Raw genomic sequence first — 26,995 nt, 5'->3', positions numbered from 1 at the left:
CATGTATTTATCATTTACAGTTTAGAAGTTCTAACAAGTTTGTGACATGAATGAAATCTACAATGTGTTTTATTAATTTTACCATTTGTAAAGAATTTTACCATAATGCCTGTTGTCGCTAATTTGCATCATACCTAAATTTATATCTATTCTATATGCTATAGAAAAATTAACAATCAAACTTAATTTAGCATCAGCTTGGAGCCAGAAACACACATCATATTTTGTTTATATAATTGTGAATAAATTCAGGCGTCAAGGGGTTAATAGCAAACTAATAAACAGTTAGATTACAAACCGAAAGCTTTCATTTTAGCTTGTTTGTAAAACATGGCTATATGCAGAGTAGCATGCTGTAGACCAGTGTTTCTCAAATGGGGGTATGCATACCCCTAGGGGTACTTTGGAGTACTGCAGGGGGTACGTTTTTGCAAAAAAGCTAATTTAAAAATATGTCATGCATAATTCTTAAAATAATAATACTACAATAATGAATAAATTAAGTGATGGATTCTTTACATTTGAAATTTAAATTTCTTTAAATAGTTTTGTTTAAAAACGTTTTTTGTTCAGTGAATGGCTGGCGCAGTATGGTACCTTTTTATACATACACTTTTTTTTCTACCAAAAATGTTTTGCGCTGGTCATGAGGTACTTGGTTTAAAAAAGCAATTCAAAGGGGGTACAATATTGAAAACAGTTTGAGAACCACTGCTGTAGACTAGTAGGCTAGACGAGAGCAGCAGACAGCTACCTTGTGTTGGGTTGGCTCCGTGGAATAGATGAGTACACTGGATGTTTGCAGCTTAAAATAGTTCCAAACTTTCTGTCGTTTTCTCTTGCCTGTCCATTCTCTTAACCCTTCACTATTTTCGCTGTCTTCCTTCATTTTGTAATCTGCGGCATCAGTTATCTTAATGGTGCAGTGGATATGACACATGTCTTTGGTGTGGGAGACCTGGGTTCTATTCCCACTGAGATACATCAATCAATGTGTCCCTGAGCAAGACAGGTAACCCCTAGTTGCTCCAAAGGTGTGCGACCTCTGATATATATAGCAATTGTAAGTCGCTTTGGATAAAAGAGCCAGCTAAATGACATGTAATGTAATGTACATCCATGTGTCAGTCTTTGTCGTTGTGCGCTAGTAATATGTGTTTCTGCATCATCCATGCAGAAACACAGTGAGCCGTACAACATTAGTTACATTAATTAAACGAAGCTTCAAGGCAAAGAATTTTGCATTGAGGATTTTTAGTAATCAAAGTATTCAAGTTACTCAAAGAATTGTTTCATCCCTAGTTGAGACCGCATCGCGTTCTGAAGGTCCAGAAAAGTGAAAAATATCATCAATCGTTGAAGCTTTTGAGTGTGGTCTCACCAGTCCACTGGTTGATCCTTTTCGTTTTTGCAGGTCACTCTGCCGTCAGCGCTCCAGCAGAGCAGACTGACCGTCAGGAGAATCCTCCACATAACTCCCTAAAACACACAATAACAGCAACAGTTACACCGCCACATTCACTGACCATCAGGAGAATCCTCCACATAACTCCCTAAAACACACAATTACAGCAACAGTTACACCACCACATTCACTGACCATCAGGAGAATCCTCCACATAACTCCCTAAAACACACAATTACAGCAACAGTTACACCACCACATTCACTGACCATCAGGAGAATCCTCCACATAACTCCCTAAAACACACAATTACAGCAACAGTTACACCGCCACATTCACTGGGTTCAAGTTCACATCATCCTGTTTCAGGGATGGAAATTAACTTAACTTTTTCTATCAGTTACTTTTTTTGTTTTTAACCAGCAAGTGTGGCTGCATTTGAAAAATAATACAAGATCTACAATACTCAATACTCAAGGTAAAGTCTTAATAAATAATACCAACATCCTCTCTTTCTCTCTCATGCACACACACAGCAAAACAATCCTCCACCCAACACTGATCCCCAATCCTAGTTCCCTTCTGATCTTTCACTGGTTCATCTTTCACCATGTCATACTTTATCAGATCATACTTCAACAGGAGCTACACCACAGAGAAGAAACCATTGTCTGGGCAGGGGCATTACTTAAAGTCCCTCTCCAGACACATTTTAAAGTATGTAAAATACTCTTTTATAATATTTTTTTAACATGGTTTATAAAAAGTAAAATTAAAGTCTGAAATGGGCTGCAAGCATCAATCCTTTGTCCCTCATTGCAACATGGCATCATGACTGCGTAAACATACACGCCACTTTCCTAAAGCCAAATGGCGTGTTATCTGTACGCATTTTGAGGTATCCACGTGTATGTCTACGCTGTATACAGCTGATGTAAACATAGTGGTGTGTTATCGCAAGAACAACGTCACACGCGTGTAAAAAAAGAACAAAAGGTTGCGTTTAGGGAAAGAACATTAGGAAAGGCTTTAGTACCACAAAAAAACGACAAAAACATGACGGTGACCAACGTCACACGCTTAGGAAAACAATAAACGGTTGGGTTTAGGGAAAGAACATTGGGGAAGGCTTTATAATTAAAAAAAAGGTTTGATAAAAGCCATAAGCAAGACGTGATCCCGGCTCTGCTGGGTGAAGGTCCTGTGTTTTACCCATCCACAGACTTCCGTCCTTTCATACTACTCGCTATGGCGAAAATTGACACGTAATGTAAGTCAATGGAGGCCAAACGGCGTTGATAAACAGGCTAAAAAGTGATTATGCGTCTTGATAACACACCACAATAGCATATGAATTGGCGTGTCATATATACACCACTTATTGAAATCTGGTCCCGCCCTCCTTGTTCCTGCTTGCGCTTGGTTGAGACTCGTTGGGTGACTACATTCTAGCATCTACTTCAGGTTGACTGGTAAAAGAGCAGCGTGCATCTAGATCAGCTCAACATGGGGGTCCTCGACCCCTAGGGGGTCCTCAGAGTCAATGCAGGGGGGCCTCCAAATTATGGTTACGTTTTTAATATATATTTTTTCAAAAATTAGAAATGTCCTAAAAGATTAATTCAACATTTTATCAGCAAACTGGCCTATAGGTAAGGTAGTCACTAAGGTCATCCACAGATACAGTTATTCCTAAGGATTCAGAGTGCCACATGTATGTTTAACAATCGCTTTTCTTAACTCAGAAATTAGGTGTAATTTTACATAAATGAGGTTTTTTTTTACCATATATTAAAAAATAACTGTAAAACAAGTGGTAATAGGTTGGCAAGAAGTTGGCTAAGAAGATGTAACACAGAATTGGGTGATCATTTATACTTGACCCGGGAGGAGAACGGGAAGAAAACACAAGGGTTAAGTCCTTTGAAATGCTCGACCAACTACACGACAACACTGGACCAGTGGTGTGGTCTAATGCATTGTAGTGAGTATATTGTATATCGGCCAGAATCCTCATTTGGGGGAGGGGGGGGGCCATATCATAGTGGGGGTCTGGGTGTCCAGAGTTTTGGGCGTCAAAGACTTTATTTCCTGTATTTGGAAACACTTTTATGCACCAATTTATGTGGAAATACCTTTATTTAGCCTATGTGAAGAAGAAAAAGAAAAATTTAAAATATATCAAAACTATAATGGAAAGTATGTTGTTACGTGTCATTGGGTATTTTTTAAGTGATTCTATGGAAATCCTGGAGCTTTCTTAGTGGGTATACTGCGAATACCTGCATATCACATAGACTACACCACTGCCCTGGACCGAGTTGAGGGTCCAGCACAATTAAACATTTCACATTATGGCCATTTATCGAACAGTTGAAACACTTTACACCCTTTAAACATTGCTTTTTCTTTTCTAGGAAAACATTTGAAAGGCCTGTTGATGTAATAAACAGGAAGACCGACTGATTCAGAAACATCCAACCTGTGATACATACCTGTGTTAAAGGTAAAGGTAAAGTCCTGGTCAAACCAGAAAGAGGTACACTGAAGTTCCTGAAGCTTGGTGACACAGCGACACTGTCTGGAAGAAAGAAAATAATAAATCATATGAATTTAAGCCAGTATGCTCAGTTATTAGTTATGGCAAATACATTTTCTTCATGCATTTATATCTGCTGCATCTCCTGATAGTATAATTTTAAAGTATTTCCAGTTCCAAAGTGTTCTTACCTGTGTTGTTGGTCTGTGATGTTGGGGAGGCAGAGAGAACAGTTTATATAGATATCTGCAGAGAGGGGAGGACGCTCTGGGGTCACATGGTTTCACAGAAACACGTTGACTTCAAATCATCAGCAAACAGGAAGGGTTGGAGTATGCTCGGTGGTCCCATGATTTCACAGAAACTGTCTCAGAGACGGAGTAACTTTTTTTGAAGATTTTAATGTCACGTGATTTCACAGTTTGACTTCAAATCATCAGTTTAACCAGAGGGGAAGTGAGGGAGGAATTATCTTTAGAAGACTTGTATTGATCACCTGAGAAGAAGTTAAACTGACCAAGAGGTTTTTAGACTGAAGAAACTTGTGCTTAAAGCAAAAAGACAACTAAATATTGATGGTGGAAAATGTTCCAGTGTATTTTAATTCATTTATTGGTTTTTAGTTTAGTTTTTAACATCTCAATATGGATGTTTTTAAAGTAGGGAGTTTAAATGTAAATGGACCCAGAGATGTAAAAAAGAGCAAGTATTTATGAAACTATAAGAATGAAACACATTGTTTTATTTTGACAAGAGACTCACAGTGACAGCAGCAACGAGGCTGACTGGAGGAGAGAATGGGAGGGGGAAGCCAGCCTGAGTCATTTCTTATCTCTGAGCGGAGGAGTGGGCTTCCTGTTCTCCAGAACTTTCTCTCCGGTCTCACTGGAGGTCAAGCATTTTATCGAGGGGAGGCTGCTTTTAGTCAAAGCTCGGTTTGATCATTTTACAGCTGTTTTTATTAACCTCTATGCCCCAACCCAGCATGCTCTGGGGCGAATGGTTTCCACCCATGGCCTGGTGGATGTATGGAGAAGGATGCATGCAGACTGCCGACAGTACACATGGTCCCACCTCAGAGAGAGTAGGATGTCCTCAGCCAGACTTGATCGTATTTAACAACATTTTAATATTTTTAAAGTGTGTAATGTTGTACCTGCAGTTTTTACTGATCACTCTTTGGTTTTATGTCAGGTTTTCATTAGGGATGTGAAGCATAAAAGTGCCTACTGGCATGTTAACTCGGTTTTAACTTTTGACAAAAAAATTAGAGAGGTCCTTATTTATTTCTGGGGTGTTTTTAGACAGAGGAAGGGCGATTTTAGCAGTCTCATGGGTAGTGGTGGGACCATGGTAAGACGGAAATAAAGCTCTTATGTCAAGAGCACACTCTCAACGTCACACGGGACATCACCAGATCTATGCAGGATCTGGAGACTGATATAGTGGAACTAGAGAGATTAAGATTGAGTCCACAGGAGATCAAGGACATATTGAAGCCTTCAAAATAAAAAAAAACTAGCTTTAAAGGACAGTAAAGTACAGGGTGCACTGGTCCAGTCCCGATTCCAGACCATCTTCTTCTTCGGCTTGGAGACAAAGAACGGACAGAGGCGGGTAATCCACACACTGCTTTCAGACACAGAGCAGGAGAGCATGGAGGCAGATCTGAAGGCGAGCCGTAGAGTTTTACTCCTCTCTCTACTCTAGTGAGTACGAGGAGCAGGAGGCTCTACAGGAGGAGTTCCTGAGTGGGCTACCTCAGGTCTCTGCAGAGACCAACTCCTGTCTTGAGGCGCCCATATATTTGCAGGAGGTCCACGCTGCCCTGCAGTCTGGCCTCTGGCTCCATGCCCACGTACTGCCGCAGGGCGGTTGTTACGCTGCTGCCCAAAAAAGGGAACCCTGCAGGATATTAAAGGTCCCATGGCATGAAAATGTCACTTTATGAGGTTTTTTAACAATAATATGAGTTCCCCCAGCCTGCCTATGGTCCCCCAGTGGCTAGAAATGGTGATAGGTGTAAACCGAGCCCTGGGTATCCTGCTCTGCCTTTGAGAAAATGAAAGCTCAGATGGGCCGATCAGGAATCTTTTCCTTATGAGGTCATAAGGAGGCTAGTCGGCTTGTCAGCTAAGATCAGCGAATTGTGTTGTTAGCCTACAATGTTAGTTCAATGTGAATGCTAATACGGCACCGGTGCCTTAACGACCGGTATCTACCGGACCGAATAGCTACGCGGATTTCGGTGCCACTTCAATGCCTGGATTTCTCTCTCATGTTCCAAAACGTACGTTAGAGTCAACAGATAATTGCTACACTTGGCAGCAGGTAACATTAGCCTAGCGTTAGCTAGCAGCTGGATTAAACCAATTAAAATGCTGACAGCTAAACGGTGTAAAAGTGTGTCTGTATTTACTGGTGAAATAAGTTATTATTATAAGTTATTGTTATTACATTTTTAATAAATCATTGGGTCTAACTCTCTGCACAGGGGCCCGTTTCAGGAAGGACCAAACTCTGAGTGTAAAGGCAGCATGAATGGAGCCATGATACTACGATTCACCATGGTAACAACCACAAACAAACGGGTCAGCGGAAATACTCATGCGCAGAAAGCCCGGTCTCATGGCAGGACGTGATACGGTTACGTTATTGAATCTATTAAGTCGTGGACAGGTTGCCTAAATGTCGTTTTTTTCGTGTGGCGCTTACGATTTTTAAAGCAATGTATTTCAATGGGAAGCACATTTCGTGATAACAGTACGATAACAGTAGCGAGTAGTATTGATAAGGCAAAAGTCTGCGTAGGGAGGTTGGTCAGGGTGGTGGATTGGTCAAAAAACACAGGACTTTCACCCAGGAGACCAGGGATCGCGTCCCGCGTGTTGCAGTACCTTTCCTCGTTATTAACGTCGGCGTGTCCAGCGTGTGACGGTTCCTTTCCCCGTTTATTTTTTCCTAACCACAACCGTCCTGTTATTGTGGCGTTTCATTTCCCCATTGTGGCATTACGTTTCCCCGTTGCTTGGTGCCCCTGCGCCCGGGGATTGCGTCCTGCGAGTGGGGGGCCGTCCCGTCCTCATTTCCCCGTTGTAGCGTCCCCCCCGAGCAGGTTCGAAAATCGTGACCTGTACACGTTCAAAAGTCGTTGCATGTACACAAAATAAACGTCAAAATCGGGACCTGTACACAAATTAATATGACTATTACGTGACCTGGCGTGAGACCAGGTTGGCAGAAACAGCGAATTTGAACCATAGACTGAATTAATAATATAGTCTATGGTTTGAAAATGTATTTAGTTAAAAAACACAGCAGCTGCTGCAAAAGAGAGAATTTGCGTGGGAGAAAATTGCTGCTAGAGTAAATGCGTATATTCCAACGTAGTGTATATCATATTTAATCATAAGTATAGACTAATATTACTGGTGAAATGGTATTGAACCTATAATCTATTTCATTTAAGTGCAATACTGCTGGCGAAAAGGTCCTACGCCTACTAATCCCATTCTAAGGCTGCAGCGCCATCATTATCAGAATTATATCTCATAATCTTTTATTTCAAAGGGTTTACATCATTTTTTACTGTGGAACTCCTTTTTAATGGCTCTTACTGGTTTGTGTTCAGGGAACACTACAAAAATGTTTTAAACACGTTTCAGAGCGAGTCACATTCTTCTGACCACGCTTTGCTATACAGTGGCTTTTAAAAAAATGAATGTGACACAAATAATGTGCTGGGATGTAGAGCATGCCCAAGATGGGTGACGTTAATGATATGAGGATGATAAGGTTATGTAGCCTAGGCTGCATAACTGACTGGGAAGAAATACGATACCACTCAAATAGGAAGTTATTTGAAAAATAAATTTGTCGGGGCTTCAATATCTCCCGACATATAACACCCTGCGAAGTAAAGCAGAAGTAATACAGCTTCTTCATCAAAAAGATCATCGATAAAAGGAAATGCCATGTTTTTAGAAAAAAAAAAACTTTATATAGTAGTAGCAGCTCCACTGCTGTAGACCTCTGTTCACACATAACCACAAACACACAGGGAGGAATATTTGCCACAGCTCTTTATTTGATGATGCTGGAGCTCCCTCACTCCCACTTGGCCCGAGGCTCTCGGTCATGAGGGCAAAACTTGCGCTGTCCAGCCCACCACACAGTGTCCACGTCTCCTCTCTCACAGTCGGCCATTAAGAGCTTGCTCCGGCTCGCTACTGCTTTAAAGGGAGAGCAAGATTAGACAACTCGCTGCAGCTGTAACAATCAGTCCCTCCCTACCAGCTCACCTGAGCCACCACCTCCTCCCCACACTCCCTCCACACCTCCACAATAGTCTGCCTAAGATGGTTAATAAACCAACACCATTTTTTTTATTCATGCCGATAACAAACTGCGCTAAAATGCGCCTGATCCAGACTGAATGAATGAATGAGGAAATGAAAGTGTGCTGTTTCAGAAGGAGGAGACTGAGAAACTCTCATGAAGAAAACCTGCTCCCGAACAGGTTAGGTTCACAGACTCACTTACCATAGTAACTGACTCTGAGGTGAAGTTACCATAGTAACTGACACTGAGGTGAAGTTACCATAGTAACTGACTCTAAGGTGAAGTTACCTCTCTTTCTGAAACAGAAAACCCAGAGTTTCCCTCATCTCAGGGTTAACTAATTCAGACTTTTCACTAAACCTGCTTTTTGAAATGGGCCCCTGGTCCTACACCAATCCAGGACTCTGAGCCTGCAGCAGCTGGTGGAGGCAGCAAGGCCTGAACTATCGGGGACCAGGACTCTGAGCCTGCAGCAGCTTGTGGAAGCAGCAAGGCCTGAACTATCGGGGGCCGGGACTCTGGGCTTTCTCCTGGGCATGAGCTCCATCCGGGGTCGCAGAAAGACTCCTAGAACTATGGACACAAAAGCTGAGTGGGAGAGAGAGGAGACTCCTCATGGAGTACAGCCGGGGAGAGGCTAGACCAGACCCCACAGACCCGTTCCCGGAGGTTTACCTGAGCCCAGAGTTTGGAGAGTAGACCGGCCCCCTGCCAGCTGTCAGTAGCCCGGGCAAACCTACCCTGCACGGAGCAGATAAAGTGACGTTTTACCAGAAATGTGTGTCTGTGTTTGTCCAGCCCTGTCCCTAGTGGAGGGTTTTATACAAGCCTCCCCTCAAACAAAAACGGACCGCTGGACTGAGGATTTTACATGGTGCTAGAACCTCCAATGTCTTTATCTCTGTTCTTACCCAGTGTCCATTTTGTAACCTTCGAGAGACTGTGTACCGTGTTTTTACAGTGTAAGAGACTCTGGGCCCTACTTTAACAATCTGACACGCAAGTATGAAACGCAAAACGCAAGTAGCTTTGTGGGCGGATCTCGGCCGCTGTTGCTATGATACCGGCGGGATAAATGACTCTTGCGCCCGACGCAAATCTAAAATGGGTTGGTCTGAAGTAGCTAGGTGTGGTTTGGGCGTAACGTGAAAATAACCAATCAGAGCGTCATCTCACATTCCCTTTAAGAGCAGGTGCTCTTGTTCCATGGCGGATTGCTATTATGACGGCGGATTTGTAGTTCAACATCACGTCTCCTTAAGTCCTCTAATATTTCCTCATTTATGTCATCCATGTGATTCATGGAAATGTGTAAAACACAACAAGCCACAAAGAATACTGGGACATTTTGAGGACTGTACTGTAAAGTTCCTCCTGATCTATCCAAACACATGAAGCGCATTTTCAGTAATATTTTCCTTGTATTCATGTATGGTTTGCAAAAATGGGAACTGCTGCATTCGTGTAGATGATTATGGCCAAGCATGCGTCCCTAAAATAGCATCTGAATAACGCGCTACTGACTTAGACTAGGACCGCTGACTTTAGACTAGCGCCAGTGACTTTAGACTAGCACTACTGACTTTAGACTAGCGCCACTGACTTTAGACTAGCACCACTGACTTTAGACTAGCACCACTGACTTTAGACTAGCACCACTGACTTTAGACTAGCACCACTGACACCACTGACTTTAGACTAGCACCACTGACTTTAGACTAGCACCACTGACTTTAGACTAGCACCACTGACTTTAGACTAGCGCCACTGACTTTAGACTAGCACCACTGACTTTAGACTAGCACCACTGACTTTAGACTAGCACTACTGACTTTACACTAGCACTACTGACTTTTGACTAGCATTACTGACTTTAGACTAGCACCACTGACTTTAGACTAGTACCACTGACTTTAGACTAGCACCACTGACTTTAGACTAGCACCACTGACTTTAGACTAGCGCCACTGACTTTAGACTAGCACCACTGACTTTAGACTAGCACCACTGACTTTAGACCAGGTTTTTCCTGGTCTGTGGCAGAATTGTTTTCTGAAACTGCAAAATAGCACCAGGGAACGTTTGCGCCTGAACACGCCTCCTCTTTTCGCTGAACCGCCCCCGGGAGCTCAAATACATTCCCTAATTTACCAATGTGAGTCTGTGGAGGGAAAAGTCCGCTGTGCGTCGGGTGCAAAATAGAAATGATACATGCGTCGGTGTACAAAGGCAATTGCGCTGGGAGTAAGACAGGGCCCTCAGAGATCTTCTCTCTTTTAACATTGTTTTTTAGTTTTTTTGATGTCGTTTTTACTGAGGGTTTTTATTATGGGAGCTGCCTACAAAAAGGCACAACAAGAAAGTGGCAGCTCCTAAATTACTTTTCAGATGAAGCTAAAATGGCGATTTACATAAGCAGGAAGAACAGGGTGGAGGACGGAGATGGGCAGGATGCCAGGGAAGTCTGGCTCTGCAACATCAGAACAGAGATAGGCAGGAGGCCAGGGCAGTAAGGCTCTGCAAGATCAGGGCCAGACTCTGGTTAGAGTTCAGGTTATACTGTATAAACATATTGGAGACATTGATGCTTTTAAACAGCGTTGGTCTTTTAATGATAGGTTTGTTCCGTTGTTGATGAAGAGTTGGTTTTTGCAAGTTTTTACCAGATTATATTATTTTTAAACAAATACTGAGGTTTTAATGCATTAGCACTTTATTTCATTGTGAAATTGTACAAATTATAAATATGTAAATAAAGATTTTTTGCAAAATCAAATCTCTCTCTCTCTCTCTCTCTCTCTCTCTCTCTCTCTCTCTCTCTCTCTCTCTCTCTCTCTCTCTCTCTCTCTCTCAATTTCAAGTTGCTTTTATTGGCATGACAAAAAAATACATCTGTGTTGCCAAAGCATTAGTTGGGTTTCTATAGCAGTTCCATGACCGTGGAGAGGAAAGGTTTGTTTCTCACCGGATTTGTCATCTATAAAGGTTAAAAAAAGAAATTAGCCGGGGTGCCCCTCACAAAAATGTGGGGACATTTTTTGGGAGCCCTATATCCAAAATGGCTGCCATCAGCCTAGCTGGAAATGAACTTTTAATGGTTTTGCCCACAGTGCTGCATAATACATGGTTTCTGAGTCTATTTGGGTCAAGAAATTCATAAATGATAAAGATTTATTGATTTGACCTATTTTTGACCTTCAAATTCAAGATTTTGGCTCTTTAAATGTCAATTTTTCAAAATCGTCAAAGAGCCTTAATATTAGGCTCAAATGAAAGCTCTGCTCATACTGAGTGCAGTTATGAACAGCAAAATTAAAACATACACATATGTCATCAGATGTCTGGGGTGGAACCAATGAAAGACAGAGGAGATTATTAGGGCCCGAGCATATCTGACAGCGGAGAAGGCCCTACTGAAACTGAAGGAATTATTATTTTCTGAAAATGAATTTCCTTTTTGAGGGGCTTAACATATTCAAAAACTCATCAAAATTGGCGGTCACATCAAGTCTGGTGACAATTTACGTATTTTAAGGGTTTCGGCAATAGGCGCACAAAAATGGCTCGCTAGTGCCCCCTAGAAAGTTAAACAAAATTAGCCCCTGCAGTGCATTTAACGTAGACTCACGAAACTTGGTACACATATGTACCACGTCAAGATGTACATAGAACTTCATTGGAGCCATACCCTAAACCCAACAGGAAGTCCGCTTGATTTTGTACATCTTGACATGATACATATGTGTACCAAGTATCGTGAATCTACGTTAAACACACTGCACGTTAACTTTCTAGGGGGCGCTAGCGAGCCATTTTTGTGCGCCTATTCCCGAAAACCATTAAAATACGTAAATTTTCACCAGACTTGATGCGACCGCCAAATTTGGTGAGATTTTGAATATGTTAAGCCCCTTAAAAAGCCAATTCATTTGACGGGAAAAAGAATAGAAAGAAAGAATAGAATAGAAACAATAATTCCTTCAGTTTCAACAGGACCTTCGCTGCTGTCGGTGCTCGGGCCCTAATGAGCAAACAAGAGACAGGTGACACCAACACAGGAACAGCTGAAACAAATCAGGGTGGGGCAGACAATCACACAGGCGGGAAAACACAAGGCAGGAAGTAAAACAAGACATGACATGGAAACTACAGAGAAACTACCAAAATTAAACAGGAAATGGAAAACCAACAGAATACATGAAACCAACTAAACACAGAAACTTGACACAGGGACTAGACGTTACACCGATGGCTCCTCCCACTGACGACACACCGAACACACGGCCGATAATCGGGTTGATGTGTCAGGGCCTTTACTAAGACTGTGTGGGTGTGTATAGTGCTGATTATCTTGTTACATGGGATACCTCCTTGCTTCTTTTCTTTCTGATTCTGATTATTTTCCAAACTAGAAAATTGTAAACTGATTGTTATTCACAAAAGTTCATAATAAACCACAAGCACATTTTTTGGCTTCTTTACTTTACTTGTGGGGAGCATTTTTCCCCCTTCCTCTACTGAAAATAAAACACCATGAACTACAAAACAATAAATTACCCTGTCCCCGGTCTAGATTTTATTTTCTCCTAATTTTCTATTTTATTCCATAAGTAGGCCCTAACTTTGTATCTAAAATGTGTCAATGAGAGCTTGTGAGCTGCAGTCAAACTGAGCAAGGCTGATCAACACATTTTAGTGGAGGCTGCTGTTTGGCTGGAAAGTGAAAAAAAGTTTACTCAGCGGTGCTTGGTTTTGGCTCAACTGTTTTCACTTCAATATGGCAGCTGGGTCACAAACCTTTTAATTTACAGCTAAAACATGTTTCTGAAAACATTTGAGGAGATGTCATTGACGCTGCGGCTCTGATTGGTTGTTTCCCTCATGGCATTAGGAGCACCAGGAAGAGCTTTAACACATCATCTGTCTCATGGACAACTGTCAGCACATAAAGCCGCTTTATGACCGGAGGGAATTTTGCAATTTTTCCTAGAACTCTTTATTTCTCGTGTTCTGATTGGACTACTTTTGAGATTTTTAAGTCCCTCTGGCTGCAGTTCCTGTCACTCTTTCAGCTCCTACTTCAGGACACAGTCTTTCCACTGTTCCACATAAGCCGTTTTCTGACCGGATAGTACTAGTACTTTTTAGGGGAAAAGTACACTTCTAAGCAGTTCTATAAACTACTCTCCCCCAAAATCTTTTTTTCTTTTTGCATTCCCACTGGACAAGTGTCCATAGGGACGGGTATGAGGGGTGAGGGAGTGATGCAAGCACAGCAACGGTCTTAATTAAAATCAGAAAAGAAATACGCCAAAAAAAGTAAGAGATGGGTCTCTCTCTCTCTCTCTCTCTCTCTCTCTCTCTCTCTCTCTCTCTCTCTCTCTCTCTCTGCCTGTGGCCCGTGTGTGTGTGTGTGACGGCCGACCAGCGAAGTTGTCAAGCCCGCAGGCTCTTGTTTAGTTTAACGCCAAAAGGCAGTAATCACAGGTTCCCGTTAATCTTATGATGGACATGTGTTGTGATATTCAAACAATCTGTCAACGGTGAAATAAAAGCCTCTTATTTACGAGAGCGGTCTGAGAGACCTCCAGCAGCTGACAGCGGGGTGTCCCAGGATGACAGGCCGGCCGGCGAGCAAGCGATCCCGGCCGCCACCGGCTGGCAGTCCCGTCACTTTATGGAGCTTCTCAACTCCGAAAACTTTTAAGCAAATTGTCAATTTGGCAACGATTTTCGAAAGACTGCCTACTACCTACTAAACAGTTCATTTCTCGCCTAAAACGTTGTCAGAAGTGACTTTAATGATGAATAAGATGGTGGAAATTGTTAAAAAATGTCCCGCTGTTGCTCTGTCTGCAAGTCCAAGCAGCGCGCTGCATCATCGGGTTGGCAGTGGGCGTGACTTATAAGTTCAACCAATCGAGTAGACCTAGGAAAAGGGAAAAGACCCTGCTCTGAAGTAGGAGCTAAAAAAGTCCCGTAATACGGCCAGAGGAACTTAAAAATCCCCAAATTTGTCCGGTGGGAACACAATGAAAAAAGTGTTCTAGGAACATTTAAGTTGTAGGATCTGCAAAAGTCCCTCCGGTCAGAAAGCGGCTATAGTGGTGGTTAGATGGCTGTGTTAGAATAAGAAAAGGTCACTCCCTATGGCCACTGGGCCAGTGGGAATGCAAATAGAAAAAACGGTTTTGGGGGAGAGTAGTTATTAGAACTGTTTAGAAGTGGACTGTTATGTTCCTGTAACTACTTGGTTGGAAAGAGGCTATAATAGTGCCAGTATTAGCAAAGGCCCGTTCCAGAAAGCAGGTTTAGTGAAAACTCTGAGTTTGTTAACCCTGAGATGAGGGAAACTCTGGGTTTTCCGTTCCAGAAAGAGAGGTAACTTAACCTCGGAGTCAGTTACTATGGTAACTGAGTCTGTGAACCTAACCTGGTCGGGAGCAGGTTTTCTTCAAGAAACCTCGAGTTTCTCTCATTCTCCTCACTCTCAGAGGGAGGAGAAACTCATTTCCTCATTCATTCATTCAGTCTGTATCAGGCGCATTTTAATGCAGTTTTATCTGCATGAATAAAAAAACGTATTGGTTGAAATTAGGCAGATTATAAAATGTTTTTTTCTCAAACATGTCATGTCCTTTTGTCGACGATCCCGTTGATGAAAAAGCTGTATTAATTCACAGAGAGTTTACGTCGGTATTGAGTCCCAACTAGATGTAGGCTATTTTCATTTCCACATAACCAATTTGAGAGGTATTTTTTATCACAGTCCATTAGATATGTAGATACCTTATCTGTCCTCATATCACTAACATTAGATATGTAGATACCTTATCAGTCCTCATATCACTAATATTAGATATGTAGATACCTTATCTGTCCTCATATCACTAATATTAGATATGTAGATACCTTATCTGTCCTCATATCACTAACATTAGATATGTAGATACCTTATCTGTCCTCATATCACTAATATTAGATATGTAGATACCTTATCTGTCCTCATATCACTAATATTAGATATGTAGATACCTTATCTGTCCTCATATCACTAACATTAGATATGTAGATACCTTATCTGTCCTCATATCACTAACATTAGATATGTAGATACCTTATCTGTCCTCATATCACTAACATTAGATATGTAGATACCTTATCTGTCCTCATATCACTAATATTAGATATGTAGATACCTTATCTGTCCTCATATCACTAACATCAGCCATCGTGGACAGGCTTTAACATCCCAGCAGATTCTTTGCATTACGTTTTTTGCAAACGGCAGTTTTCTTTACAACAGTGTAGCGGATCATATTGTAATAGTAAAGCCACTGTAGGCCGTCAGAAAAGTGTGACTCGCTCTGAAACGTTTTTTAAACGTTTTTGTATTGTTCCCTGGACAGTAGAGCCATTAAAAAGAAATACATCATTATACATTATAGTTCTGTTAATGATCATGGTGCTGCAGCCTCAGAATGGGATTAGTATAGTTTACTTTTTCGCCCGCAGGATTGCACCTAAATGAAATTATAGGTGTAATACAAATTTCAGTTTTCACCAGTAATATTATAAGTTAACTGTGATTAAATATGAAATTAATACACTGTTAATGCGTACGCATTGACTCGAGCAGCAATTTTCTCCAACACCAATTCTCTCTCTTTTGCAGCAGCAGCCGCTATCTTGCTTTTTTAACGAAACACATGTTCAAACCATAGACTGTTAATATCTATGGTTCAAACCATAGACTGTTAATATCTATGGTTCAAACCATAGACTGTTAATATCTATGGTTCAAACCATAGACTGTTAATATCTATGGTTCAAACCATAGACTGTTAATATCTATGGTTGAAATTCGCTGTTTGTGTGCATGAGTATTTCCGGCGAGCCGTTTGTTTGTGGTTGTTACCATGGTGAATCGTAGAATCATGGCTCCATTCATACTGCCTTATGTGCACGCGCGTAACCCTGAGTGAACATACTCCGAGTTGATTGAACCAACTCAAATCAGCTGTTCTGGAACCGAAAACTCAGAGTTTCCATCTCAGGGTAAATCAACTCAGACATCAGGGTTAGACTCAGAGTTTGTTAAACCTCCTTCCTGGAACGGACCCCAAGTGGGACGAAAAAGGTTTTTTTATTTATTTTTTATTTTTAGGAAAGCTACCAACTGTAGCTTTAACCCTTTAACTCACCTTTCCCATTCATCGGTAGAGCTTCTGTCAAAGGTCCGGGTAACGATGTGTTTCTTAACAAATATTCTATACGCTTCGTTGTCAGGGTTAGGCAGACAAGGCTCATTGTTCCTAGAAAGAGTGAACGTGGAGGTGATCAGGAGAACAAGGTCCATCTCGTCTGAGAGAGAGAAAAAGAAAGAATGAGACTTTTGTTGTTTAAAAACTCTCATTCAAAAATACAAATGCATCAGTAATTGGTGCTGGAGATATGAATGAACTTCCACAAAGTGAAAAATGAAAGTCTGGTAAATCAATCAGCATTGTCACACTGGCTTTAAATGTTTTAAGATGATAGCATTTTAATATTTCATAGACAGACGTTCTGGCTTATTGCCATATAACTTCATATTTAAACATTTCAGTAATCTCACATGTTTAAGGAAGGTTGCATTTCCAAAAAAACAACTCCAAATCGAAATATAGATGCAAGTCTCTCTACCTAACTTATTTTAATTCAACAATTTCTTTTAATTATTTTGTTTGCCATTAATTTATTTACAGTGTACGTTCCTCCAGATATTTTCATCTGTGTGTTGTATTTATTACTTTTATATTGTGTCACTATTTTCTGCAATGCTATTGTCTGGGAGCTTTCCTTTCTGAAGACTGTTGAATCATGAAGTCAGTGATCTTCAGCAGCTCCACACATTTAAATGTAACCAGTTCTAACCAGTCCCAGGCTGGACTCAATCATTAAGATAAACACACTGATGTTAAACTACAGTAGAAGCTTCTCTCATTTCTACAGTCAAAATGTCTCTTTTCTTTGTAACTTTGTCTTTACTAAGTTAGGTAATGTGGTTCAAACCATCAGATATCTTACCCATATACTGTTTCTTAGCAATGCTTTCAATCGTTAATCCTGCTGATATTATTCCTGCTATTAATTCAGCTGATACAAATCCTGCTGACATTGATAGTGCTGATGGCAGCTCCCGATTTTTGACTTGATTTGCGTCACGTTTTGGTCTTTTCTTCAAGTCTTTCTCTGTAACATCTATAAGCTCTTTATGGAAGCGGTCTGGAATATGATGATCAAACGGGAAAGCTGCGATGTCCAGCAGATGTTGACCTTCAAATAGTACAACAAGACAACATTAACATCATATTCAAATCAACCACTAGAACATAAATATGAAGATGTAACTAATAACATTACCTATGTGTTGGAACTGGTTGTAGTTGAATGTTACACAGATAAACGTCTGAGCATTCATTGCTCCGCTGGGTGGGTAGAAGTTATTTTGATCTCTTGTGAAAGGGAACTGTGGTGTGCTGTGTGAGAGCCAGACTCCTGTCTCGTCTTTATTCATCATCACAACTCCTGAAACATCAACAGATAGACACAGAACTATTGGCTGATGATTGTTTATAGTCCTAATGTGTGAATTCCTGTCTGTGTTTTAATATTTCACTCTAACAGATAAAGTGAGCTCTGTTATCTGATGGAGGGATCCTCCAGCTCCAGATGTTACTGAGATCTGTTATCTGATGGAGGGATCCTCCAGCTCCAGATGTTACTGAGCTCTGTTATCTGATGGAGGGATCCTCCAGCTCCAGATGTTACTGAGCTCTGTTATCTGATGGAGGGATCCTCCAGCTCCAGATGTTACTGAGATCTGTTATCTGATGGAGGGATCCTCCAGCTCCAGATGTTACTGAGCTCTGTTATCTGATGGAGGGATCCTCCAGCTCCAGATGTTACTGAGCTCTGTTATCTGATGGAGGGATCCTCCAGCTCCAGATGTTACTGAGCTCTGTTGCTGCTCTTGTGTTTAGAGCACGAGCCGCTCTGCTTTTTTATTTATTTCACTTGAAAGCGGCAGTAACTACGTTTACATCGTGAGTAACTACGATTAATGATTTAAGAAATATTAAAGACGCCCAAGCCTAGTTTATTCATGCATACATTCTGGTTATGCTTTTATTCTGGAAAAGACCAGTGGTGGAGGAAGTACTGAATCTCAGTAGTTAAGTAAAAGTACAAATAACCAGAGACATATTTACTTTAGTTAAAGTAGAAGTACCACAATGACAACTCTACTTAAGTAAAAGTAAAAAGTACCTGATTTTAAATGTACTTTAAGTATTAAAAGTAAAAGTACTTGCATAACGATTTATTCTCTTAATGTTTATATTCTAATAATTAAAAAAAAAAACAGTATGGGCTGTGATATTTTTAATTAAGTTAGTTTTAGGTTAATGTAATTGTGCTTACCATCTGTGGCCCATGAAAATGCATTGTGGAAGTAGCCTATGTGCTAACGCTGCTGCAGTGATGGCTCAACCAGCTCCTTCTTGTCGGTTATTGGCTGGAACACTGTTTGTTATGTTTGGTGGTGCAGGTTGGCACAGTTTGTTTTTGTTGTCGTTTGTGGAGCCTGGGCTGTCTACAGTGACTGCGTTTTTTTACAGTGTGTTCAGGGGACAGGCAGCTAGCGGAAAAATGTTGTAGCCTAAAATACGCGTCACATCACTTAGAGCACCTTTAAGATAAATATACGGGTTGTATATCCAGCCCGGTCTCATGGCAGTACGTGAAATGGTCACATTTTTAATCTATTGATTCGTGTTCACTGGGACGTTTTTGTCATTTAATTTGTGTTGGCCAGGACGAAATCTAAAGTAATGTATTTAAAATGGGAAGCATATGTCGTGGTCACAGCACGTCTTCGGTAGCGAGTAGTATTAAATGCCGAAAATCCGCGCAAGGAGATTGGTTGGGGTGGTGGATGGGTCAAACAATTCCGCACTTTCACACCAGAGAGTGGGGTTCGCGTTTGCGTTTTTTTTCCCTGTTAACCTTCCCGGTATTGTCGAAAATGTAACGAAAATGTAACGGAACGTTGTAGAAATGTAGTGGAGTGGAAAGTACAGTAACAACGTAAAAGTCAAAAGTATGCACTATCAATTCTAAAGTACAGATACATGAAAAATTTACTTAAGTACAGTAACAAAGTATTTGTTCTTCATAACATTCCACCACTAGAAAATACAATATTCCTTTATTCTTCTGTAAGTTAAACGGAGGGGTGGATGGGTCAAACAACACAGGACCTTCACCCAGGAGACCAGAGTTTATGTCCCACATGTTACTGAAACGTACATTTTTAATCCAACTTGTGATCTTTCCCTAACCCTAACTAAGTAGTTTAACCTGCACCCTGAAAGTGACCCAAAGTGTTACCCAGAGCATCAGATATCTCTGTTGATGGGACTACATTGGAATGAGTTGAAAGCTCCCTGTGTCTGACTGAGACGCTGAAGGAAACTTAGTGCGTCAGTAACTAACGCCAAAGACCCACCACCAAGACCAGGGAGGGAAACTACGTTTTTCTGACAGATCTCATTCAAATGATTCAGAGACAGAAGCTGGAGGAAGTGAACAAACAGGAGTCACAGATCATTGATGAGATAACAGAGATGTGATGTCATTACACATTGATCGATGTTGGTTGACTGTCGCTAGAGACGTATTCACCCTGAGCAGACTCTGTCCTCTGTGATGAAAACCTGATGGAGGTTCAGAGAGATGTTTACTGTGAGAGAGATGATTTCTCTACTCACCTTTACTGTGGCCAAACTTAGAGGCAGGACCTGTTCCTATTGGAGGAGGTTGATCGCTGTAGGTGATGAATCCAAAGTTGTCTGGCTATAAATGATGCAGAATGAAGAGAAGAAACATTATAATGTTTTAATTATTGGGATGTACGTGACGTACGTGATGTGTATGTGAATCCAGAAAGAATGGTAGATTTGCTGGCCTCACCAGCCAAAAACATTTATTTAACATTCACTATCCATTTGGATGGTGGACACAAAGTTAATGTTGAACCCTGCATACTAGCCCCTAATACTCTCTCAATGATAATGTCTCACTGAGTCTAAAAGGCTGCCTGGCTCCTGATGGCCAGATGACTAAAGGTTGAGGGTGGGGCATGTTGTCATCTAGGCCTGGAAAACTCGATTCCTTTTAAGGATTCTGATCAGGGTTGCACGAGTCACTTGAGTCAGTATTGCTAAATCGCCAAGGAAACTCAGTCCTAGCCCATTGTCTCTAACCACTAACATAGTAGAAAGTTCTGTGGATTCACTCGGTGCAGACTCACTATTTCAGATCTGGTATTTTTGAGTCTGTGGTTGGAGAAACTATACTCGCTCGTCTGCTACAGATCTACTCATGACAACATTGCCGGCTGATTCGACTGACTCGAGAACTCAAGAGCTCATGAGTCCCATGGTCTACCGAGCTTGCAATGTTTCGCTGCTCGACCTAATTGCATTTTAATATACTACATTCATACACCAAACCTACAGTAGGCCTAGGCTATGTGCAGAACATTGTATGTTAATTTTATAAGTGAAAGAATGGCTTTTGTTTTGGATTTGCTTTTCACCCTGACTTGAGGAGAGACTTCACTCGCTCTACGTTGTCACCACTCATGACAACGTAGCCGGCTGATTCGTGCAACTGACTGACTGACTCGAGGACTCAAGTGCTCATGACTAATGAGTCCCATGGTCTGGAAGCTTGCAATGTTTCCGGCTCTGAGTCTGCAGGTCTGGAAGTTCCTATAACCTGTTATCTCGGACTGTCTCTCTACTCACTCAGTCACTTGAGTTGACTTGTGGAGTTGTTGTTGCCTATGAAATTGTAAAAAAGTTGAAAAGCTTTTGGCAGCTAAGACGGCTAGGACTAGTAGTAGCTAATGTTGCAAGAGGTTTGTGTGTGGTGCTGTTATCATTTTAGATTGAATTGTATTAGGACTCAACTGATCCGAGTTAATGATACTAGAGACTTATGGGTTAATTTAAAGACACACAGACAAAGACAAACTTTAGACAAAAATTAGTGTCATCAAGATGTCTTGTATAGTAAATACGTAAAAAGTCTGTAAGTTGTGGCTGGGTTAGCTCAGTTGGTAGAGCAGGCACACATATATAGAGTTGTACTGTTGCAGTTGACCTGCAGCCCTTTGCTGCATGTAAATGGAAGTGGGCCATAGTGGGATGTAATTGGCCAGTGTTCAATCATGTGATCTCTCTCCTCTCTGTGGGCTGTTCTGTCAACAACAAAGGATATGATTGGCCAGTGTTCATATGAAAAACACACAAGTGGGGCAATCATGTGATCTCTCTTCTCTTTATGGGCTGATCAATGAAATAAGTTTTTGACCGGAGCAGCCACAGCCCATTCAGCCTACACAAATAGACCGGTCCACAGGGAAATCTCCCGGTACTCCTGATGGTCAATCCCTGCCAGCAAGGTACCAAATCTACCGCTGCAGATTCATTATTCAATTACATATTTACTCACCTGTGGTGTGTTGAACAGTTTCAACAGAGCACATTGAGATATTTGAGGAAAGATAGTTAATGCTTTATAATTAGTACAGACCATAATATCTATCCATCAGTTTAAATCATGGTTTCATTTTTATCAAAATAGAACCAGAGCTGCAGTTTAAACATTAGTCTCACCGTTGATGGGGTAAATATGGGCCGCAGGGTGTTTGCCAGGACACCGTCAGGATGGTCGATGAGCTTGTTGTGATCTTTAGAGGTCTCCTTCTTCTTCCCAGCTGAATCAATGTAAATATATTCCAAACCTGCGGGTGCCTTGTAGATGATGTACCTGATGATGAGTAGAGAAGAGAAACATCAATGTGCAGAGAGGACAGAGACTCATCAGCAGAAAACAATAAATCTAGTCTCTCTCTAGGGGTCACCCCTCAAGAAAATGTTACCTTTTCAATTAAAAAATATGCAATTTCACATCATTTTGGACCATTATTATGTGTCTAAAATGTTGGAAAAGCTAGAGCACATAAATAACACTCAAAAAGCTTGAAGTCAAAACTTCAGAAGTCCAACTACAACCATTAGATCTGAGAGAAGTAATTTAGTTATTTTTGTTGCTCACATTGATTGAACATTAATTTGGTTTGGCTTTCACTGCAACTACTGATTGTTTTCATGGTGGATTAATGTGTGGATTATTCTCTGGATGAATGGATGATTTGTTTGGTCTCTAAAATGTGGATCAGTGTTTCCTAAAAGCCCAAGATGACGTCCTCAAAACTCAAAGATATTCAGTTTCCTGTCCCAGAGGAGAGAAGAAACTAGAAATTATTCACATTTAACAAGCTGACATCACACAAGTTTACCTGTTTTATCATAAAAATTACTCAAACTGATTAATGGATTATTTAAATAGTTGGAGATTAATTTAATAGTTGAGGACTAATCCATTCATATTTGCAGCTGTGGACCAATATGGACCTGTCAGCTTCTGTAATGTGAAGATTTTCATTCCCTTACATAATGTTTAATTCATTTTATTTGGGCTTTGAACTGTTGCTCAGACTAAACAAGACATCTGAAGTCGTCACTTTGCATTGAGGGAAAAACACTATTTCCTGATATTTTTAGACTAATTGATTAATTGTAAGAATAATCAACAGACTACAGCTGCAATTAAGATTAATTTCATTATCCATAATTTGATATAATTTCATACTCTATTCCATTTTACCTCATATCCACAAATCATTTGTTCTATAAAAAGTCCAGAAAAGTGAAAAATATTGTCATTTTGACATCAACTTGTATGACATAGGAAAGCTATTTTTGCACACCTCTTTTGTCGAGCAGGTGTGTAGGATGTGATCAAAAGTAGGAGATCAGAAGCTCAGAAAAAGTCCCACACACTGGCCATTACGCAAGCAATCATTTATTTGGAGTACGTTTCGGTCTTTTCAGACTCATTCATTCTCCTTCAGCTTCTTCGTCATCCAAATTGAAACTATGAATATATTATTATGCCAGTCATACTAATTTAACTCATTCCCACTTTTCAACTATTCTCACTACTCCACCTTTTAAGCCAGCAATCCAGTGCAGCGTCAGACTTTCAACATACAGAATTCACACCACAATTTCTTCAGAAATTGCATTCTCTAGTTTTTGAGTGTTGTCTCACCAGTCCACTGGTTGATCCTTTTCGTTTTTGCAGGTCACATGTTGTCCGTCAGCGCTCCAGCAGAGCAGACTGACCATCAGGAGAATCCTCCACATAACTCCCTAAAACACACAATTACAGCAACAGTTACACCGCCACATTCACTGACCATCAGGAAAATCCTCCTCATAACTCCCTAAAACACACAATTACAGCAACAGTTACACCGCCACATTCACTGACCATCAGGAAAATCCTCCTCATAACTCCCTAAAACACACAATTACAGCAACAGTTACACCACCACATTTACTGACCATCAGGAGAATCCTCCACATAACTCCCTAAAACACACAATTACAGCAACAGTTACACCGCCACATTCACTGGGCTTCAAGTTCACATCATCATGTTAACTTAATTTTTTTCTACAAGCTACTTTTTTTTTTTAACCAGCAAGTGTGTGACTGCAATCAAAGAATAATACAAGATCTACAATACTCAAGCACGCTTATCGCATAAGGTAAAGTCTTAATAAAAAATACTAACATTCTCTCTTTCTCTCTCATGCACACACACAGCAAAACAATCCTCCACCCAACACTGATCCCCAATCCTGGTTCCATTCTGATCTTTCACTGGTTCATTTTCACCATGTCATACTTTATCAGATCATACTTCAACAGGAGCTACACCACAGAGAAGAAACCATTGTCTGGGCAGGGGCATTACAACTTAAAGTCCCTCTCCAGACACATTTTAAAGTATGTAAACTACTCTTTTATAATCTTTTTTTATTACATGGTTTACCCACATAAAAAGTAGAATTAAAGTCTGAAATGGGCTGCAAGCATCAACCCTTTCTCCCTCATTGAGAAATTCTAGATCTGGTCCCGCCCTCCTTGCTCCTGCTCATGCCTGGCTGAGACTCGTTGGAGGACTACATTCTAGCGTCTCCCTCAGGTTGACTGGTAAAAGAGCAGCGTGATCTAGATGAGTAGAAACCTCGGAGATACAGACATGGCTTATCATGTTTCAGACTCACGGGTTCAGACAGGAGGAGGCCGTCTCGCGTTGCCCCGCGACATGGTAACTTTGAAGTCTTTGGTAGACCACAGCTGTAGACTTGATTTAAAGTTGGAGATGTTTTCATTTCTATTTAGAATGTGCCAGATGCATTAAAAGTTTTTTATATACTGTATATTTTTCAAAAAAAGCCTTGGCTTCTTCCTTGATGTCTAGTGGATTTGCTCAAATTAGTTCATTGTAGTAAGTACTGAAAACTTAAAATTAGTTTTGAAATTCTACTTTCTTAAAACTATTGAGTGCCAGTAGCATTTACTTTCTTTTGAGTTCATTAAACTCAGATTTTTTTATTAATAATAACTCTTTTGCAGGTTAAATAACCACTACTACTACACAGTTTTAACATTATTTATATCCTATTTTATTAACAGAACAAATCAACAGCTCAGGTAAATAACATATTAGAATAATTGAGAATAATTGAATTGATATTTGTTGTGACACAGAATAGGCAGAACCAATACATTATATATGTACAGTATATAGTTATGTCAAATACATTTTCCTCATGCATTTAAATGTGGTGCATCTCCTGACCTCTCATTATCACATCAGAGGTGTCTGTATGTGGAAACTTCTCTCTAGACTCCATCTTTAGAAACTTATCCCTTGTGTTGTCTTCGGGTCAAATTTGAAACGTTTTCAAAGTTTCTTTATCAGAAATATGGGTTTCTTTCAACCAAATTAACCAAAAATAGCATGGATGATTCCCAATGACGCTCTTCGCAAGTAAAATTATTGATCACTACTTTCATTGAATTTTGGGTGTTTTATTAAATTTTTTAGCATTTGTGGTCGTCCAATGGGGCACTATTGTGCTTTACAGCAGATGAACATACACACACACACACACACACACACACACACACACACACACACACACACACACACATACAGCCCACCACTCCCCCTTCCTGTTGATCTCAACTGTTAGTCAAAATCATTCATAATTTCTGCTTTTTTAACTCAGAAATTAGGTATAATTATATATAAATGAGTTTTTTTAAAATTTATTAAAAAAAATTAAAAAAAAATGGTTTAAATTTAAAAAAAAAAAAAAAAAAAAAAAAAGGGGTTTAAAAAATTTTGTGGCCAAAAAAAAAAAAAAAAAAAAAAAAAAAAAAAAAAAAAAAATTATTTTTTTTAAAAAAAAACAACACGACAACACTGGACCGACTGGAGGGTCCAGCACAGTTAGAGCTGTTAAACATTTCACATTATGGCCATTTATCAAACGGAATTAACACTTTACTACTACTTCTTTTCTAGAAAAACCTTTGAAAGGCCTGTTGATGTAACAAGCAGGAAGACTGATTCAGAACCATCCAACCTGTGATCCATACCTGTGTTTTTAAAGTCCTGGTCAACCCAGAAAGAGGTCCAGAGAAATGGATCTGAAGTTCCAGAAGCTTGGTGATGCAGCAACTACAGAAACTGTCTGGGAGAAAGAAAATAAATTATATTAATGTAATGTAGTATGTTCAGTTATTAGTTATGGCAAATACATTTTCTTCATGCATATATATCTAATGTGTTTCCCGATCTTATCATTGTAAAGTATTTCCAGTTCCAAAGAGTTCTTACCTGTGTTGTTGGTCTGTTGGTCTGTGGTGTTAGGGCGGCAGGGAGCAGTTTATATATCTGCAGAGAGGGAGGAGGACCCTCTGGGGTCACTTGGTTTCACAAAACCGCTTTGACTTCAAATCATCAGCAAACAGGAAGGGAGGGAGTCTGGTCAGTGGTCACATGATTTCACAGAAACTCTCTCAGAGAGGGAGTAACTTCATATACTACAGTAAAGTCTTTTATTGAAGATTTTAATGTCACATGATTTCACAGAAACAGTTTGGCTTCAAATCATCAGTTTAACCAGAGGGGCAGTGAGGGAGGAGTTCTCTTTGGGAGACTTTAACTGATGCCCTGAGACGAAGTTCAGGTGTTGCAGCAGCAAATCAAATCAAATAATTAATAATTATAAGTGTATAAAACAAAACTTGTCCCAGGTGATTAGAGAGCCCGTTAGGTTTTTCTAGTTAGTGTTGATTAAGAGTCCACTAGTTTAGTTAATATGACCAACAAGGGAAACTTTCACAGAACAAACTATCAGACTAATAATCAACATATTACTCAAATATGGAGAATCTCAAACATACTGTCCCCAAAACCAAACCTCAAAGGTAATCACAATTACATCAATATGTTCTAGTACTAATATAAGGTATCTTGTTCTTATTAATACATCATCTACTGTAGACTTACAGTAAACTGCAAAGATGAATCAATTAATGGATTAGTTGTCAACCATTACATTTATCAACTTTTTTGATAATCCATGAATCAGTTTGAGTCATTTTTGATGATAAAACAGGTCAACTTGTGTGATGTCAGCTTGCTAAATGTGAAAATGTTCTAGTTTC

The 26,995-nt window shown here is 40.3% G+C and overlaps 1 protein-coding gene across 1 annotated transcript; it reads right to left on the bottom strand.

The window, feature by feature from the left end:
- Positions 1 to 1,381: 1,381 nt before the first annotated feature.
- Positions 1,382 to 26,183, bottom strand: LOC120545871 (deoxyribonuclease-2-beta-like). Its single transcript, XM_039780496.1, has 11 exons — positions 26,163 to 26,183; positions 25,922 to 26,016; positions 23,514 to 23,614; positions 22,013 to 22,166; positions 20,099 to 20,183; positions 17,691 to 17,855; positions 17,355 to 17,603; positions 16,490 to 16,649; positions 4,136 to 4,190; positions 3,901 to 3,986; positions 1,382 to 1,479 (listed from the first exon to the last, which is right to left on the bottom strand). The coding sequence occupies exons 3-10, from the start codon at positions 23,606 to 23,608 to the stop codon at positions 3,930 to 3,932; spliced, it is 1,020 nt and encodes a 339-aa protein (XP_039636430.1). The 5' UTR covers positions 23,609 to 23,614; positions 25,922 to 26,016; positions 26,163 to 26,183; the 3' UTR covers positions 1,382 to 1,479; positions 3,901 to 3,929.
- Between the last annotated feature and the right edge of the window lie 812 nt (positions 26,184 to 26,995).

This window comes from Perca fluviatilis, chromosome 17, assembly GCF_010015445.1.
Source record: "Perca fluviatilis chromosome 17, GENO_Pfluv_1.0, whole genome shotgun sequence".
In the NCBI taxonomy this organism is placed as follows: domain Eukaryota; kingdom Metazoa; phylum Chordata; class Actinopteri; order Perciformes; family Percidae; genus Perca; species Perca fluviatilis.
This window is presented reverse-complemented; position numbering and strand designations above follow the sequence as displayed.